Genomic DNA, 19,170 nt, shown 5'->3' with positions numbered 1-19,170 from the left:
GTCACCCTTTTTGTTTTTTGACAAGAACATAAGAAATAGGAACAGGAGGAGGCCATTTGGCCCCTCGAGCCTGCTTCGCCATTCAGTAAGATCATGGCTGATCTTCTACCTCAACTCCACTTTCCTGCACTATCCCCATATCCCTTGATTCCCTTAATATCCCAAAATCTATTGATCTCTGTCTTGAATATACTCAACGACTTGAGCCTCCACAGCTGTCTGGGGTAGAGAAACCCAAAGATTCACCACCCCCTGAGTGAAGAGATTTCTCCTCATCTCAGCCCTAAATGGCTGACCCCTTATTCTGAGACAGTGACCCCTGGTTCCCCCAGCTAGGGGAAACCTCCTCCCTGTATCTACCCTGTCGAGCCCTGTAAGAATTTTGTATGTTTTAATGAGATTACACCTCATTCTTCTAAACTCCAGAGAATATAGGCCTAGTCTACTCAATCTCTCCTCCTAGGACAATCCCCCCATCCCAGGAAACAGCCTGGTGAGCCTTCGTTGCACTCCCTCTATGGCAAGTATATCCTTCCTTAGGTAAGGAGACCAAAACTGTATACAATGCACCAGGTGCGGTCTCACCAGAGCCCTATATAATTGCAGTAAGGCATCTTTACTTAGATACTCAAATCCTCTTCTAATAAAGGCCAACGTACCATTTGCTTTCTTAATTGCTTGCTGTACCTGCATGTTAACTTTCAGTGATTCGTGTACAGGGACACCCAGTCCCTCTGAACACCAACATTTTCCAATCTTGCACCATTTAAAAAAAAACTCTGCTTTGCTTTTCTATTTTTCCTACCAAAGTGGATAACTTCACATTTCTCCACGTTATATTCCATTTGCCATGTTCTTGCCCATTCACTTAGCCTGTCTCTATTCCCTTGAAGCCTCTTTGCATCCTCCTCATAACTTACATTCCTACCTAGCTATGTATCATCAGCAAACTTGGATATATTACATTTGGTCTCCTCATCCAAATCATTGATATAGATTGTGAATAGCTGAGGCCTAAGCACTGATCCTTGCGGTACCCCTCTAGTTACAGCCTGCCAACCTGAAAATGACCCGTTTATTCTTACTGTTTGTTTTTTGTCCATTAACCAATCCTCAATCCATGCTAGTATATTACCCCCAATCCCATGAGCCCTAATTTTGTTTAATAACCTCTTGTGTGGCACCTTATCGAATGCCTTCTGATAATCCAAATACACCATATCCACTGGTTCCCCCTTAACTATTCTGCTAGTTACAACCTCAAAAAACTCTTCGTCAAACATGATTTCCCTTTCATAAATCCATGTTGACTCTGCCCAGTCCTATTATTATTTTCTAAGTGCCCTGTTACCACGTTCTTAATAATAGACTTTAGCATTTTCCCTACTACTGATGTCAGGCTAACTGGTCTGTAGTTCCCAGTTTTCTCTCTCCCTCCTTTCTTAAATAGCGGGGTTACATTTGCTACCTTCCAATCTGCGGGAACCGTTCTAGAATCAATGGAATTTTGGAAGATGACAACCAATACATCCACTATCTCTATAGTCACCTCTTTCAAAACCCTAGGATGTAGGCCATCAGGTGCAGGGGATTTATCGGCTTTCAATCCCATTAATTTCTCTAGTACTATTTGTTTTACCAATACTAATTTCTTGTGGTTCCTCATTCTCACTAGACCCTTGGTTCTCCACTATTTCCGGGAGATTTTTTGCGTCTTCTTCCGTGAAGACCGACACAAAGGGCAGGATTTTCATTGGGCCGTGGAGGCGGAATTGGAGGCGTGTGGGGGGTCAAAATCTCAATGGGGGGGTACGAACCCAACCCGCCTCCATGCCAGTTTCAAAGGAGGTGGATACCTGACTTGTGCTGGGAGCCGCCTCCCCAAGGCGGGAAGGGGATTAGTGCCAATTAACTACCTGTTAACAGGTAGTTAAGGGCAGTTTTAGCCTAATCCCTATTTTTATTCCTGAAGTGTGGGAATTCAAATCCCGCCATGGCAGCTGGGGAATTTAAATTCAGTTAATTAAATAAATCTGGAATAAAAAGCTAGTATCAGTAATGGTAACCATGAAACTATCGGATTGTCGTAAAAACCCCGCTAGTTCACTAATGTCCTTTTAGGGAAGAAAATCTGCCGTCCTTACCTGGTCTGGCCTATATGTCACTCCGAACCCACAGCAATGTGGTTGACTCTTAACTGCCCTCTGAAATGGCCTAGCAAGCCACTCAGTTGTAACAAACTGCTACGAAATACAACAAGAATAAAACCGGATGGACCACCCGGTATCGACCTCGACACTGGCTATGGACTCGGCAACGGCACACCCAGCCCAGTCGGCCCTGCAAAGTCCGCCTCACCAACATCTGGGGACTTGGTGCCAAAATTGGGAGAGCTGTGGCACAGACTAGTCGAGCAACAGCCTGATATAGTCATACTCACAGAATCATACCTTTCAGCCAATGTTTCAAGCTCCTCCATCACCAGCCCTGGTTATGTCCTGTTCCACCGGCAGAACAGACCCACCAGGGGTGGCGGCACAGTGGTATACAGTCGGGAAGGAGTGGCCCTGGGTGTCCTCAACATTGACTCCGGACCCCATGAAGTCTCATGGCTTCAGGTCAAGCATGGGCAAGGAAACCTCCTGCTGATTACCATCTACTGCCCTCCCTCAGCTGATGAATCAGTACTCCTCCATGTTGAACACCACAGAATGTTCTCTGGGTGGGGGACTTCGATGTCCATCACCAGGAGTGGCTCGGTAGCACCACTACTGACTGAGCTGGCCGAGTCCTGAAAGACATAGCTGCCAGTCTGGGCCTACGACAGGTGATGAGAGAAACAACACGAGGGGAAAAACCTACTTGACCTCATCCTCACCAATCTACCTGTCGCAGATGCATCTGTCCATGACAGTATTGGTAGGAGTGACCACCGCACAGTCATTGTGGAGACGAAGTCCCATGTTCATACTGAGGACACCCTCCATCGTGTTGCGTGGCACTGCCACCATGCTAAATAGGATAGATTCAGAACCGACCTGGCAGCTCAAAACTGGGCACCCATGAGGCGCTGTGGGGCAGCAGCAGAATTGTGTTCCACCACAATCTGTAACCTCATGGCCCGGCATATCCCTCACTCTACCATTACCATCAAGCCAGGGGACCAACCCTGGTTTAATAAGGAGTATAGAAGAGCATGCCAGGAGCAGCACCAGGCGTACCTAAAAATGAGGTGCCAACCTGGGGAAGCTGCAACACAGGACTACATGCATGCAAAAAAGCAGTCGTGAATGGCGGTGGACCATTAAACAATTAATGGGAGGAGGAGGCTGCATGAATATCCCCATCCTCGATGGTGGAGCCCAGCACCTGAGTACAAAAGACACGGCTGAAGCGTTTGCAACCATCTTCAGCCAGAAGTGCCGAGTGGATGATCCATATCGACCTCCTCCTCAGGTCCCCACCATCACAGAAGCCAGTCTTCAGCCAATTCGATTCACCCAACGTGATATCAAGAAATGGCTGAGCGCACTGGACACAGCAAAGGCCGTGGGCCCCGACAACATCCCAGCTGTCGTGCTGAAGACTTGTGTTCCAGGACTAGCCGCGCCTCTAGCCAAGCTGTTCCAGTACAGCCACAACACTGGCATCTATCCAACAATGTGGAAAACTGTCCAGGTATGTCTTGTTCACAAAAAGCAGGACAAACCCAATCTAGCCAATTACCGTCCCATCAGTCTACTCGCAATCATCAGCAAAGTGATGGAAGGTGTCCTCAGCAGTGCTATCAAGAGGCACTTACTCACCAATAACCTGCTCACTGATGCCCAGTTTGGGTTCCGGCAAGACCACTCGGCTCCCGACCTCATTACAGCCTTGGTCCAAACATGGACAAAGGAGCTGAATTCCAGCGGTGAGGTGAGAGTGACTGACTGCCCTTGACATCAAGGCAGCATTTGACTGAGTGTGGCATTAAGGAGCTGAGAAGTCAATGGGAATTGGGGGGGAAAACTCTCCACTGGCTGGAGTCATACTTAGCACAAAGGAAGATGGTTGTGGTTGAAGGTCAATCATCACAGCCCCAGGACATCGCTGTAGGAGTTCCTAAGGGCTGTGTCCTTGGCCCAACCATCTTCAGCTGCTTCATCAATGACCTTCCCTCCAACATAAGGTCAGAAATGGGGATGTTCGCTGATGACTGCACAGTGTTCAGCGTCATTCACAACTCCTCAGATAATGAAGCAGTCCATGCCCGCATGCAACAGGACCTGGACGACGTTCAGGCTTGGGCTGATAAGTGGCAGGCAACATTCGCGCCACACAAATGCCAGGCAATAACTATCTCCAACAAGCGTGAGTCTAAGCACCGCCCCTTGACATTTAACGGCATTACCATCACTGAATCCCCCACCATCAACATCCTGGGGGTCACCATTGACCAGAAACTTAACTGGACCAGCCACATAAATACTGTGGCAACAAGAGCAGGTCAGAGGCTAGATAATCTGCGGCGAGTGTCTTGCCTCCTGACTCATCAAAGCCTTTCCACCATCTACAATGCACAAGTAAGGAGTGTGATGGAATACTCTCCACTTACCTTGATGAGTGCAGCTCCAAGAAGCTCAACACCATCCAGGACAAAGCAGCCCACTTGATTGGCACCCCATCCACCACCTTAAACATTCACTCCCTCCACCACCAGCGTACCATGGCTGTAGTGTGTACCATCTACAAGATGCACTGCAGCAACTCGCCAAGGTTTCTTTGGCAGCACCTCCCAAACTTGCAACCTCTTCCACCTAGAAGAACAAGGGCAGCAGGTGCATGGGAACACCACCACCTCCAAGTCACACACCATTCGGACTTGGAACTATATCGCCGACCCTTCATCGTCGCTGGGTCAAAATCCTTGAACTCCCTACCTAACAGCACTGTGGGAGTACCTTCACCACACGGACTGCAGCGGTTCAAGAAGCCGGCTCACCACCACCTTCTCGAGGGCAATTAGGGATGGGCAATAAATGCTGGCCTTGCCAGCACTGCTCACATCCCATAAATGAATTTTTTTTAAAAGACTACATGGGGATAGAATGTTATGTTTCAGCTATACAAAGCCCTGGTTAGACCACACCTGGAGTACTGTGAGCAGTTCTGGGCAGCACACCTTCGGAAGGATATATTGACCTTGGAGGGAGTGCAGCGTAGGTTTACCAAAATGATACCCGGACTCCAAGATTAAATTAGGAGGAGCGATTACACAAATTAGTGTTCTATTCCCTAGAATTTAGAAGGTTAAAGGGTAATTTGATCGAAGTTGTCAAGATATTAAAGGGAACAGATAGGGTAGATAGAGAGAAACTATTTCCCCGGTTTGGTGAGTCTAGGACTAGGGGGCATAGTCTAAAAATTAGAGCCAGACTGTTCAGGAGTGAAATTAGGAAACACTTCTACACAAAGGGTGGTAGAAGTTTGGAACTCTCCTGCAAATGGCAGTTGATGCTGGATCATTTGTTAAGTTTAAATCTGCGATTGATTTTTTATTAACCAAAGTTATTAAGGGATATAGAGCAATGGTGGGTATATGGAGTTAGGTCGCAGATCAGCCTTGATCTCATTGAATGGCAGAACAGGCTCGAGAGGCTACATTGCCTACTCATGTTCCTATGAGTTGAGGGAGAAGTGCTTGTCCTTTCCTCTTCTATCTGTACTCCTGCTTGTGGAATATTGGACCTTGACCAACAGCCCTGTTAAGAGCCAAACTGGCTTTTATTTGGTCCACTATGCCTCTAAATGGTGATGTGGCATCTATTTATCAAGTGGAGCAACAGTTGAGGCCACTGCTCAGGATTTGAATCCTGTTCCTACAATGAAGGTTCCAAATGAGCTCCCATGATGGCTCAAAGTATATCTAGTGAGTAACTGAGCTTTGTAGACCAATTATAATCCCTGATTGTCATCTGGCTGGCAGAAAGCCCTTGGGTTTGATTAAAAGCAATTCTACAAGGTTGTCTTTGACCTTATTAGGCTAATGTTAAAATCTAGATCATGGACTTGGAGCAATCCTCATACTAATTATTGTTGTTTGGGCCCATCGATATTTTGGGAGATCTATCCCAGCTGCAGGTGTCTTGTGTTCAAGCTTCTCCCACCTCTTGAGTTGTTGTTGACCTTGGGGGAGAAAGATGAAGTACCTGGTACAATTTTCATTCTCAAATTCAAGCATCCTCCACTTACCAAGATCTCACCCTACCATACCTTAGTTTCTGTTGAGATATTTTATTGTCCTTATGGTAATCTGTTGCTTGTTCTGGGGGAAGGGTGAGCATTTGGAAGCCATTTTAAAGTGGCACAGGAAGATTGCAAAGGCAATCACTGAGATCAAAAATGTCTTTTTTTTTAAAGTGTGAAAGATGATGTCCCTTTATCAGTTGTTGTGTGATCTAACACTGTGTAAGTGAATATCTGCTTCCCTGGCCAGTGTCGGGATGCATTCATTTTGAAGCAAACCACCATGCCTATATTATTTGAAAGAGTTGACCGATGACTACAAGGCCAAGGATATAATTCTCGTGATCCCTTGAAACAGCCATGAACAGAAGATGCAAAGCAATTTAATGCCATGTGGCCACCAGCATAATTGTGGAGCATATGGTTGTGTGGACAGATCAGGAGGCATATATAGACTTGCCAAGGTATCAGAGATGATGCACATTGCACAACTTTGTCATACATGGAGGTCTTATCATGGAGGCAGAAAATAAGGCGGCCTGGCTACACTCAGTGGCAATGGCATTGAGTCAGAAGATGGCCCTGCCGAAACCCAGGAGAGCCAGCACACACTAATTCACAACACGTTCCACTTGGTGCCTGAGCTGTAACTGTACCATGAATGGGTAGGGTTTTTTTGCACTGGTTCTTTCCCTTGGTGACAGTGAGGGGTTGTGTCTTGAACCTAATTTAGTGCTCCTTCTAGATGCTTCCCCAGTGGGAGGGGTAAGTGAGGTGGCTACTGGCTGTCAGTGTTCATCTCTTGGGATGGTGGTGCCATGTAATCCATCGAGCCTGCTCCACCATTCTTGAATATACTCATTGATTGAGCATCCACTGTAGCATTGTTCTACCTCACTTAATCACCAACTTGAATCAAATTCCAGTTCTTAAATGTATCAGCATATATTAAATTAACCTGCCTGATTTAGGTGGTATTGTGCTCCTTTTACATTTTTTTTTCCCCCTCCAGTTTTATGGATAGTTCTTATTATTTGGATTAATAATCTTCCTGGGTAGTGGAACCTTTTTGTTTAAGCAAGTGAAGAGTACTGAAAGTCAAAATAAATGTACATGTAATTTGACAGGCCATTCAGTGTAGTTTAACTTCAGTCAAGCCTCTAAATTGAGGGGAGGAAATGGAACTCCTCATGGAATTGCAGTGTAAAATTTTTACCAACCGTTCGGTTTCTTTCAACATTGACTTAATGGATTTTTTATTTTATATAGATCGTTACCATGGGCCTTTTCCGCACAATTGCTCTGTTTTACTTGGGAAGCTTCGACAGCATTGTACGCCGCTGTATGATGCAGCAAGGAAAGTGTGCAGCTTTGGAAAAGAAGGATTAACCTCAGTTTGATTTGGAGGCCAAGGATCAGACTTTGAAAGATGAATGATTGAAGGAGCTGTTTCGGTGAACAATAATTTTATTCTTTGCCTCTCCATTCCTTGTCTCGGTGGCATCGGGCCTTGGTTTGGTGGGGGATTGTTGGTAGAAAGAGAGGACCACAAAATGGAAGTTAATGGTATAATAGCAGTATGGCTCTGATGCCTAGAATGGGAATTGCAATACAATTTATAACCAGCATGGATTGGCAGGAGTGCATGTGAAAGGCTACAAATCATAAAAGCATCTTTTTTTTTAATGTATTGTGCTATTTTTGTAATTGATTGACTTCTCCCCTCCCCCAACTAGAGTAAATCAGAAAGTTCCGCATTATTTGGTTTATGTATTTCATGCTTTTGGTATTTCATTAGAATCAGTAAAGGAAATGTGATTTTGCCTTTTTTTTTGGTCTTGCAACTTGTTCATCTAGCTTTGATTGGCTGTGCTACCATTAAAATTGAATCCTTTTGCACGCTTTAAAGTCTTAAGATGGTTTAGGTTTGCGTGGGTGGGGGAAGCAAGAGCTTGATAACTGCTAGATGGATGTATGTCACCACATTGGTTCTGGTAACATGAAGAACATAGACAGCAGTTTTGGAAACCGAGGTTGATTAAATGTTCAGTAGGAGGTGCTTTTTTTATTATTAAACATTCAGCCGCGACCCCCAATACTGTACTTGGTGAATAGCCTGATCAAAACCCAATTTGAAAAGTCTTCCCTAGGTCCATGACCCTTCGGCACTAACTGGGTAACTTTCTATTTGAATTGATTAGAGTTTGAAATTAAGATTTACTGAGTAATTCTTCATTAAGTTGCATAAACAATTGAATAAAATACTTTATATTGCAGTTACTGTTTTTGTGAGGTAGCGAAACTATATATCAGAATGCAGTATGATGCATCACTCCAGATTGCTGAATAAGTAATATTTTCCTTTTATAGTTGCTTGCATTCACGTGCTCCCTACTGATCATACGTTCAGCAGCCTCATAATCTAATATTCCCACTTGACAGTGGTCTTTGTTTCTTTATAAATCTATAATCTGTTTCTGTAGAAGTCTTGTTAATCTTCAAAAAAATAACTTGTAAAAATAAGCACCAATTTGGTGCTTTTGAACTATAATCACTGTTGTAATGTAGGGAAATGCAGCAGATAATTTGTGCACAGCAAGGTCCCACAAACAGCAATGAGATAAATGACCAGATAATCTGTTTTAACAATGTTGGTTGAGGGGTAAGTATTGGCTAGGATACTGGAGAGAACGCCCCTTTTTTTTTTCAATAGTGCTATAGGACCTTTTACATCCATCTGAGAGGGTACATGGAGCCTCGGTTTAACGTCTTGTCTAAAAGACGGCACCTCCAACAGTGCAGCACACCATCAGTACTTTTTTTGTGCGCAAGTCTTTGGAGTGGGACTTAAACCCACAACCTTCTGACTGAGGCGAGCGTGCTACCACTGAGCCAAGGCTGATACCATATTGAACCATAAGGTGGTGATTATCAGAGAGGCTAAATCTGGAATGTTTTTAAGGAGATACACAGTTTCTTGCCCAGTTCACACAGGTCCCAGATCTCCTCCAGAGGGCGCTGTGCCAAAATGGCTCTTTAATTACAGTAAGTTCGAGGGAAAATCCCATAGAAAGTCTGTGGGCAAGTGCAATGAATGGCTGGCGCCGTTTGTTCGCCGCAGAAAGCAAAATCTGGTCCAATGTATAAGTTCAAGATCTTAATAAATTCTTGTTGGTGCTAGAGAATGAAACTTTTAGGCACCCAGTAGCATCAGGTACTCCACTGTCAGGTATAGCGCAGCCAGATGCAGAGTAAAGCTCCCATTCTGTCCCAACAACATTCCACACCAGCTATCCTGTGTTCTTTCAGTGAACTTGCCAGTTAGCGACTGTTTTGTGCTGTAGGCTGATGCATGCTAGGAACTGAATTTAGACTGTCCAAGTTCAATTCACAAGACACTTACAGCCATTAGACAGAAGATACTTAGTTTTTTGCTTGCCTCGCTTCTATTGAGATTATGCTAGAGGAAATATGTAGACTATATTGGCAGATACCTACAGGTAAATCAAAATGTGCAAGATTCATTAAGTAATTGAGTTTGCAATTTAACACCAGATATGCTTTAAAAAATTGAATGAATTTTTAATTGTTTTGTAAGAGAAATTTTGAATGCTGAAACAATCTTGATTTTTTTTTTACATTTCTTTAAAAATTTTGCCTTGCATTAATCACTTATGAATTGCATCATCTAATACCTAGTTTAAAAACAAAATCAACTATAGACCTGTCTGATAAACCATTGGTTCAGTACATATCCAGTTAAAATAAATTCTAGCGAAAATATTATGTGCTAATTGACCAAACTTTCAGACATGGGCCCAGAGTTTGCTGGAGCGGGACATCTCGCAGCATGCCCTGTTAGACTTGTTCGTGCACGTTTTAGGTTTAAAAATGTTTTGCCTACAAAGCTTCTGGAAGTGCGAGCTGATAACGGGGCATCTGGGACCTTGGTGAACAATGGGACCAACAGTGTATCTCCTTAACCAATGAGATTAAAGGATTGAGAAAGAAACAGAGGAAAGACAGAGAAGACTGAACAGAAGGGTGAATTGGAGTGGGTGAATTCAGTGTCAAATCAGGAACAGAGAGGGGAAGAAAGATTAGATTGAGGGGGGGTGGGGTGGGGAAGACAGAAAGGAAAGGAAGAATTTTTTTTTAAAGTTCCAACTGTAATTCACAACCTGAAGGAATGATCCTCCACAATTTTAATTGTTCACTTTCTGGGCAAGTGAGGTTGATAGGATAATTGTTAATGACTGCCAGTCATTAAAAGGGTACTTGAGCTGTTTAAACTCGCCACAGAAAGTGAAGTCTAGTAATTATGTGCAAATGCAGCAACTTCATGAAAATCACAGGGATGTTAAGTGCTAGCTGTTGCTTTTGGGAAGCTAATGGCACAAATAGGTCAGCAACTTGTGGCAATTCATGAGGTATCTCTTCCTCACCACAAGTTGCTGGCCAATTTGTACATTAAAATGGTATGCATCATTCACATGCTATTTTTTTCATCAAACTCTTGGACGTTATGTGCTCACCTATTCAAGATCTACTTCATGGGTGGTGAGCATTTTCTGCAATGGCTGAGTAAAATTTTATGAAGGTGATCAGGAAAATCTTACAGAAAAATGTTGCAAATTTCTTGCACAGTTGCTTGCTGCTGTATTCTTGTCTCATTACAACTGAACTTTTCACGTGGTTTTACTGATGTGTGAACATGTGCAATTCACTCTTGAATGCAGCAACATTTTAAATTGCCTCTTCCAGCTGTGAGATCATTATCGTAAGATTATGAGCATACACTTTTGAGTAAACAGTGGTAGATTCTGATTAGTGATGAGTCTCTTTCTTATGTGGGCATATGTTTGTTGGCTACCTTTTTTTGTGCCAATTGTCTCTTTCTCCTCTCCTGAAGGTGTGGACTCCAGGCTGGGGAATAGTTCCATAATCGTTGTCACCCAAGCAGTCATTATTCATGTGTAGGGTTTCCGGTGTTTCACATTTAACTTTTTTTTTTTTTGGTTTGCACCAAATTTTGTATTTTATCAATATTATGTATTTATCTTAATTTATGTATTTTTTTAAGGGTGAAAAATTGGGCTAGAGCCAAAGCAAAGTAAAATCCTTACTAAAACCAGGGAATTGAGCATTAAAAGAAAGAAGTCATGAAGTGGAGAGTTGCGGAGGGCCAAAGTGGATAGGAGTTTGAATTAGTGGGTTTTATTGACTTAATCCAAAAACTGGACGATCTGGTTGTGTATGAGCCTTGACGGTCAGTGGTAACAGACCATGTAACCATTGAGCCTAATTATGTCCTCACCAGACATCCAAACATGTACACTTTCAGCAGGGGTCACTGGACAGTGACCAGCAGTGGGAAACTTGAGGAATTTTCCCTTCTGTGACCAGGGGTGCTGAAGTCAATTGTTGCTCTGGAATTCCCTCCTTAAACTCCTCCACCTCTCTGCCTCCTCTTCCTTTTTAAAGCCCTCCTGAAAACACATCTTTTTGACCATGATTTTGAACACCCTCCTAATAACTCCTCTCTTGAGTTGGCATCCATTTATGTCTATATATACATAACTTCTGAAGCACATGGGATGTTTTTTCTACATTAATGGCACTTTTTAAATGCAAGCTGTTGTTGTATAAGGCACCAATTATATCATCAACCAGAAAATTGTACAGGGAAGTTCCACTTTATTTGGTTTAAATATATCCAATGTCCAGACAAGAATTTCAACATTAAAACTATATTTCATTTCTGTTCACTCAAATTATGTACTAGTCTTTTAATGTGCATTTTCAGTTCATTGTTAAATAAGTGAATCAATTCATTTTTTGTCCATAGTATATTTGCTCATATACACTTCAGAGTATCTGTCTCTGGTAATTGCACTATAGATATTGCAAGATTGAAAGTTTTATAGAAATATTCTGATATAATGGTAAGGCAGCTTTTGGGCCTTTATTTTCCTTGCAGCCATTCCTAAAAGGTATCTGAAAAAAGGTATCTACGGTAGCTAAGCAAATTAATAATTAAAGTTTGGTTTCCTCTATCCTCTTCCCTGTACTGTAGTTATGATGTCTTGTATTATTCAGCCTAATAGAACTTGGGTCAATTTGTTTTCAGTTCATCAAAGTCTTATTCTAGGAATTTGAAATTGCACAGCAAACTATATTCTAAAACAGCAATTGAAAGATGCATTTTAGATTTAGTTAATTGCCAGCTATGTATACTTTCTGTTTCCCTTCTCTTTCCACCCCATTTTTATAGATCATAAACTTTGCTTGTGAAGAAGGCAGAATTTATAAGATTGCAGTATGTAGTTCTGAAGTTGTATTTTCACTCTAGCATGTAGAGTAAATGTGTATCAAACCATGTACCTGAAAATATACTAAAACCGTTAATGTGATTCACTGGCATAGATTTTCTGTTACTGCTCTTATTTGGAAAAATAGAACAACCTTTTTATAAAAAAATAAAAAAAACAAACTAACCTAATTAGAGCATTAACCACCAGTGGTGTATCAAAGTCTTGGCTTTTTGAAGTATTCATAAAAATGAATTCAGGTTTACTTGCATGCACATTCATTTTCTTGGAGAGGTGTGGAAGAAGGGGAGAAGAAAACTAAAACCTGTAGAAAATTACAGTAAAACCTGCTTGATTTGTGGACTAAATCAAAATGCTGCAAAAGGGAGGGAAGAGAGAGGCACTTTATAAAAATAAAAATAAAAACCCCAAAAAACACACTTTTTTTTATATTATAGATAGCCCATTGTGCCTGATGACATCACCCCAATACTGCAATCACATTGGGTTCGCACTGATTACAAAGATGGGAACCCAATTTTTGTTCTTCTGGCCCTGTCTCAACCTTAAGTTATTTCCTCCTGCTTCCTTAAGGTTACTGCGTCATGGCAGGTGATTGGTTCCAAAGGCCCCTTCTATGCTGCTCTTGAGCTGCCCATTACCAGGTGTGATGGTGCACCACACTGATTTTGACTTAAGTTTTCCTTCCTTGGAGGCTCCGGTGATGAACCTCCAAAGATGACCTGCCTGAGATTTGGGATCTCACCAAAGGAGGAATGAAGAGGGAGGACCTGTATTTAACCCCTTTGCTCCACTACATTCATGTACCAAAGCATGGTTAAACCCAATTTGGCTCCCCATTTACTTGTGTATATTTAAAAAGTGCAGTAATGTAAAATGGCAGTCCGTTTTGACTTAATATTCCTATAGAAAACTCAAGCAGAGAATCATAGCTTCTTTAGACCTCAGTACAGGAAACTTTCTGGTATCCGGGACTGAGCTGGTGCCGTACCATCAAAACTGCCGTAGAAACCAGCGCTAATGTTAAAACATATGGAGCTTTTGAGCTCCGTGTGAATCAACAAACCCTGTTGCTTAGCAACAGCTTCAAAACAGTCGGCCGGCAGCTTAAAAGCGTCTCTGTAGCTAAGCAACAGCTTCAGCTAGACCTTGCAGAGCCTGACTGGGGAAAAAAAAGCAACGAGAAGTAAAAAAAACTTATAGGAAACGGCTCCTGAATTTTGCCGGTATAGAGCTTTCCGGACATTTAACCTCCGGTTAAATGAAAGTTTCCTGTAGTAACTGGCAGTTGCTCCTGAATATTTTTATATTGTTTTAAAAAGAGACTGAATTGCTGCTATTGTTGCTATCCATTTCAGATATTTACTGCTTATGTTCTTTGATGTTTGGTGAAACAGTAAATAAAATCTTGGATGTTCACCGTATCCTGTGCTATTCTAACTCCTTATTTAAACACATTGACATTTGGGTAATTTAGAATTTTCTTCCTAAATATCCTGATTTAATTATTACTGTTCATGAATAAAACTGACAATATTTCGAAGCATGAGTGCCCTTAAGCCATTCTAACAATGTATGGGATTTGTGGCCATTAAATCTGGAAAATGCATGACTCTTAGTTTTTGTTAAGTTTTTAATGTTCGGATTAGGACTGCAGTATAATGGGAAAGGTTAATTGGCATTCTATGCTTGGATTAGGTTTGTGTCTCTCAAACCTGTTCTCTCATTCTGTAATTGCTGTTTGTACTGGGCACTCTTATGTTTTGACTTCCTTTCACCTGTTCAATGTTCAATAAATATGTTTTGCTGTTTATAGCCTGAGTTGTGGTCTAATAAAATGTTTATTCTTCCACTTATCATTGGTAGCATCTCATTTCATCTTTGAGTACCAATTTTCGTTATGAATTTATGTATTTTCCTTACAATTTTTGCCAAGTTTCAAATGTTTGGATCAGGACTGCAGTATAATGGGAAAGTTTCATTGGCACTCTGCTTGGATTAGGTTTGTGTCTCTTAAACCTACTGTCTAATTCTGTAATTGCTGTCTAGTACTAGGCACTGTTCTTATGATTTTAACTTCCTTTCACCTGTTCAATTTCCTGTAATAGATCACAGACTATAATGGATCATTAGCTGTAAAAGTTACTGTCTAGAATCAATGAACCATAGAATGATACAACACAGATGGAGGCCCATCGTGCCTGTGCCAGCTCTTTGAAAGAGCTATACACTTGGCCCCATTCCCCTGCCCTTTCCCCATAGCCCTGCAATTTTATCCACTTCAAGTATTTACCCAATTCCCTTTTAGAAATTATTAAATCTACTTCCACCACCCTTTCAGGCAGTGCATTGCAGATCATCATAACTGGCTGCCTTTAAAAATAAATAAATAAATTCAGCTCATCTCACGGGAACGGTGGAATAGTGTTTGTTACTGGACTAGTAATCCAGTGGCCTGGACTAATGACCCGGAGACATGAATTCAAATCCCACCACGGCAGCTTGGGAATTTAAAATTCAGTTCATTAAATAAATCTGCAATAAAATACTAGCATCAGTAATAGTGACCATGAAACTATCGGATTGTCGTAAAAATCCATCTGGTTCACTAATGTCCTTTAGGGAAGGAAATCTGCCGTCCTTACCTGGTGTGGCCTACATGTGACTCCCGGACCCACAGCAATGTGGTTGACTCTTAACTGCCCTCTGAAATGGCCAAGCAAACCACTCGGTTGTCAAGAAAGAGGCTCACCACCACCTTCTCGAGGGGCAAATAGGGATGGGCAAAAAATGTGGCCTTGCCAGCGATGCCCACATCCTGTGAACAAATAAAAAAAAAAAAAAAAAATCTTGCCTCTGGTTCTTTCACTAATCTGTGTCCTCTGGTTACCAACCTTTTGCCAGTGGAAACAGTTTCTCCTTATTTACTCTGTCAAAACCCTTCATGATTTTGAACACACCTATTAAATCTCCCCATAACTTTCTCTACTCCAAGGAGAACAACTCCCGCTTCTCTAATCTCTCCAAGTAACTGGTACCATTCTAGTAAATCTCTGCACCCTCTCTAAGGCCTTGACATCCTTCCTAACATGTACTGCATAGAATTAAACACGAGCTCGGGCATAACCAGTGATTTATAAAGATTTAGCATAACTTTGTTGCTTTTGTACTCTATGGGCTCGAATTTCATCGGGCCATTGAGGCGGGATTGGAGGCATGTGGGGGGTTAAAATCGGGGGGCACGAACCCATCCCGCCTCCATGCCTGTTTCACAGGATGCGGGTACCCGACCTGTGCTGGGAGCCGCCTCCCCGAGGCGGGAAGGGGATCAGTGCCAATTAACTGCCTGTAAACAGGTAGTTAACGGGCAGTTTTTAGCCTAATCCCTGAAGTGAGCTTCCCGACGGCTCCAAACCATGTCAAGTTAGCGAGGCGGACTGTCGGGCTGAAGGACTTGGAGGGTTCGAAATGTCCGGTGTTCAGGTGAGTGATGGGTGCATGAGTGCAGAGGTTAGTGTGTTTGATGTGTGTAAAGTGTTTATATAAGTTTTACTTACCTTTTCTTACTAATGCAGCCTTCCTTCAGGTCTCTGGAGTCCCTCATCTCACTGGCACAAAAGCTCTTGACAGATGAAATGTCAATCTGTGATGTCACATGTTGCCGGGTGGCCCTTAAGCGGGCTCAACAAGGTCAAGTGAAAATCGAGTGGGTTGGCCACAACTCGATGGAGGCGGGACTACAACCCCAAAAGTTGTAGTCACGCCTCCATTGATAAAATCCAGCCCTATGCCTCTGTTTATAAAGCCACGGATACAGTGTGCCTTTAACTGCCTTCTCAACTTGTCCTGTCACTTTCAAAGATTTGTTTATGTACACTCCCAGGTCTTCCTGCACCCCCTTTAAAACTGTCCCATTTAGTTTATATTGCCATTGTCTTGCAGTCTTGTGGCCTAAAAATGTTTATTCCATTTACCATTAGTAGCATCTCTTCATCTTTTAGCACCAATTTTCATAATGAATTTATGTATTTTCTTATATTTTTGCCTCTGTATTCTAAAAGTACAAAAATGGGAAAGTTTAAAATTTTCCATACTTTTTATTTTAAAAAAGGCTGATGGTAATCTAGCTCTAAATTCTGAATTATTTTCACAAGATAAATACAAATTTGAAAGGCCATCTGGCCCATATCAGCAAGCCCATTCACAATGGGCCTATAGTCCTCCTAGCAATGCACCTGATTTTTAGATGATTCCAGGGTTTTTACCTCTCGAATTCTGTTAGTTCTTTATGTAAAGAAGGAGTTCCTGACATCAGCTCTAAATGTGCCTCTCACTAAGTGGAACCTGTGCCACCTTGTCCTCCCTGGTTTGACCAGGGCACTGCACGATGGCATGTTCCAACAGCAGGAGGATTGTGTAACCATATTAATCACTGTTTTTGTTCTATGAAGGCATTCTTCTGTAACTTCTGTCCCATGCAAAGGACATACCAAACAACAGGAACACTGACTGGAAGCACAGTTAGAACAATCTTATCACAACTTGTTCAAATCAGCCTGTATATAGCCACTAGATGGTGATACATATTTACTAGTTTACAATTTGTTTTTTTTAATTCTTGACCTATTTGTATTAATTTAGAGACTTTGCCATTATTGAAAACAGCATTTGTAGATAGTGAAAATGTTGCAAATCTATATATATACTATATATATTTTATGACTCAAGTTTTGTTGGCACTCAGCTGTGTATATCTATTAACACCAGGGCTGTTGCCATTCTTTCTGATTGCTATCTAACATTAAGACCTGGATGAGCCAAAACATCCTCCAGCTGCATGTGGGCAATACTGAAGCCATGCTCTTGGGGTTGGGGGGGGGGAGCGGGTGGAAACAACCTTCCTGGCTCCTGCCTTAGGCTAAGCTCAAAGGTGTGGAACCTTGGCATGCTGTGCAACCCAGAGCTCCATTTTATTCCTCAAATTTGACTTGTAAGACTATTTTCAGCTCTAAAACATTAGCAATATCTAGCCCTACCTCTGGTTCTCTACCCTAATGGCAAAACCAATGCATAGCTTTATCACCAAGGCTGGATCTCTCTCTCATTCTCTTCTTCCTGGCCTTTTGACCCTCCATAAACTTCAATTAATTCACTAAGGCCCTCACTCCCATCAGCCCCACCCTTGCTGAGTTTCACTGACTCTCCAAGCCCCAGCAAATTGATTTTAAGATCCATGTCCCTTCTCAATAGTCTCCCCACTTCCCTACCTCCACGATTACCACCAGCTGCTTCTGACATCAGCCTATTTCTCATTCTTTGCTCCACTATTAACTGCTGCTCTTTCAGTCACTGGCCTTCTCTTAGCATTGGTAACATTTTACATCAATTCATTGGCCGGTCAGAGAATTAGTAGTTACCTATCTTAGAAAGATGATAATGCTTCTTAATTTATAATGTAGATAATTTGATGTACAATAACTCTTGTTTGAATGTTATCTTGTGTATGAAATTGCTTTTAACAAGTTATAATTCACTGGAAATGATTCCCATTTATTATTTGCGTGCCTGTTGCATATAAAAGTTTTGATATTAATTCATATTTAGGGAATATATATATATATATATATATGTGTGTCTTGCATATGATTTGCACCTCCTGTCCAGAACTTTCCTTTTAATTTTTTTTAATTTGTTTATGGGATGTGGGCGTCGCTGGCAAGGCCAGCATTTGTTGCCCATCCCTAATAGCCCTCGAGAAGGTGGTGGTGAGCCGCCACCTTAAACCGCTGCAGTCTGTGTGGTGAAGGTACTCCCACAGTGCTGTTAAGTAGGGAGTTCCAGGATTTTGACCCAGCGACGATAAAGGATCAGCAATATACTTCTAAGTCAGGATGGCGTGTGACTTGGAGGGGAACTTGGAGGTCGTGGAGTTCCCATGCGCCCTGCTGCCCTTGTCCTTCTAGGTGTAAGAAGTCGTGGGTTTGGAAGGTGCTGCCTAAGCAGCCTTGGCGAGTTGCTGCAGTGCATCTTGTAGATGGTACACACTGCAGCCACGGTATGCCAGTGGTGGAGGGAGTGAATTTTTAAGGTGGTTGATGGGGTGCCAATCAAACGGGCTGCTTTGTCCTGGATGGTGTCGAGCTTCTTGAATGTTGTTGGAGCTGCACTAATTCAGGCAAGTGGAGAGTATTCCATCACACTCCTTGTGCCTTGTAGATGGTAGAAAGACTTTGGGGAGTCGGGAGGTGAGACACTCACCACAGGATACGTAGCCTCTGACCTCTTGTTGCCACAGTATGTGTCTGGTCCAGTTAAATTTCTGGTCAATGGTGACCCCCAGGATGTTGATGGTGGGGGATTCGGCGATGGTAATGTCATAGATTGTCAAGGGGCGGTGGTTAGACTGTCGCTTGTTGGAGATAGTCATTGCCTGGCACTTCTGTGGCGCGAATGTTACCTGCCGCATATCGGCCCAAGCCTGAACGTTGTCCAGGTCTTGTTGCAAGAGGGCATGGACTGCTTCATTATCTGAGGAGTTGTGAATGGCATTGAACACTATGCAGTCATCAGCAAACATGACCTTATGTTGGAGGGAAGGTAATTGGTGAAG

General features: G+C 42.4%; 1 protein-coding gene across 2 annotated transcripts in view; it reads left to right on the top strand.

The window, feature by feature from the left end:
* kdsr (3-ketodihydrosphingosine reductase) overlaps positions 1-14,416 on the top strand; it is a 52,958-nt gene extending 38,542 nt beyond the window's left edge. Inside the window, exons 10-11 of one of the 2 annotated variants that reach the window (XM_085988694.1) lie at positions 7,498-7,593; positions 13,134-14,416. In XM_085988694.1, the coding sequence (XP_085844820.1) occupies positions 7,498-7,593; positions 13,134-13,226 (189 nt within the window). In that variant the 3' untranslated portion in view covers positions 13,227-14,416. Of the gene's footprint in view, positions 1-7,497 lie in introns of both variants that reach the window. The other variant, XM_085988693.1, reaches the window with a different exon arrangement.
* The last annotated feature ends 4,754 nt before the right edge of the window (positions 14,417-19,170 follow it).

Source organism: Somniosus microcephalus, chromosome 5 (assembly GCF_052327205.1).
Source record: "Somniosus microcephalus isolate GS21.2 chromosome 5, FLI_Smic_1.0, whole genome shotgun sequence".
In the NCBI taxonomy this organism is placed as follows: domain Eukaryota; kingdom Metazoa; phylum Chordata; class Chondrichthyes; order Squaliformes; family Somniosidae; genus Somniosus; species Somniosus microcephalus.
This window is presented reverse-complemented; position numbering and strand designations above follow the sequence as displayed.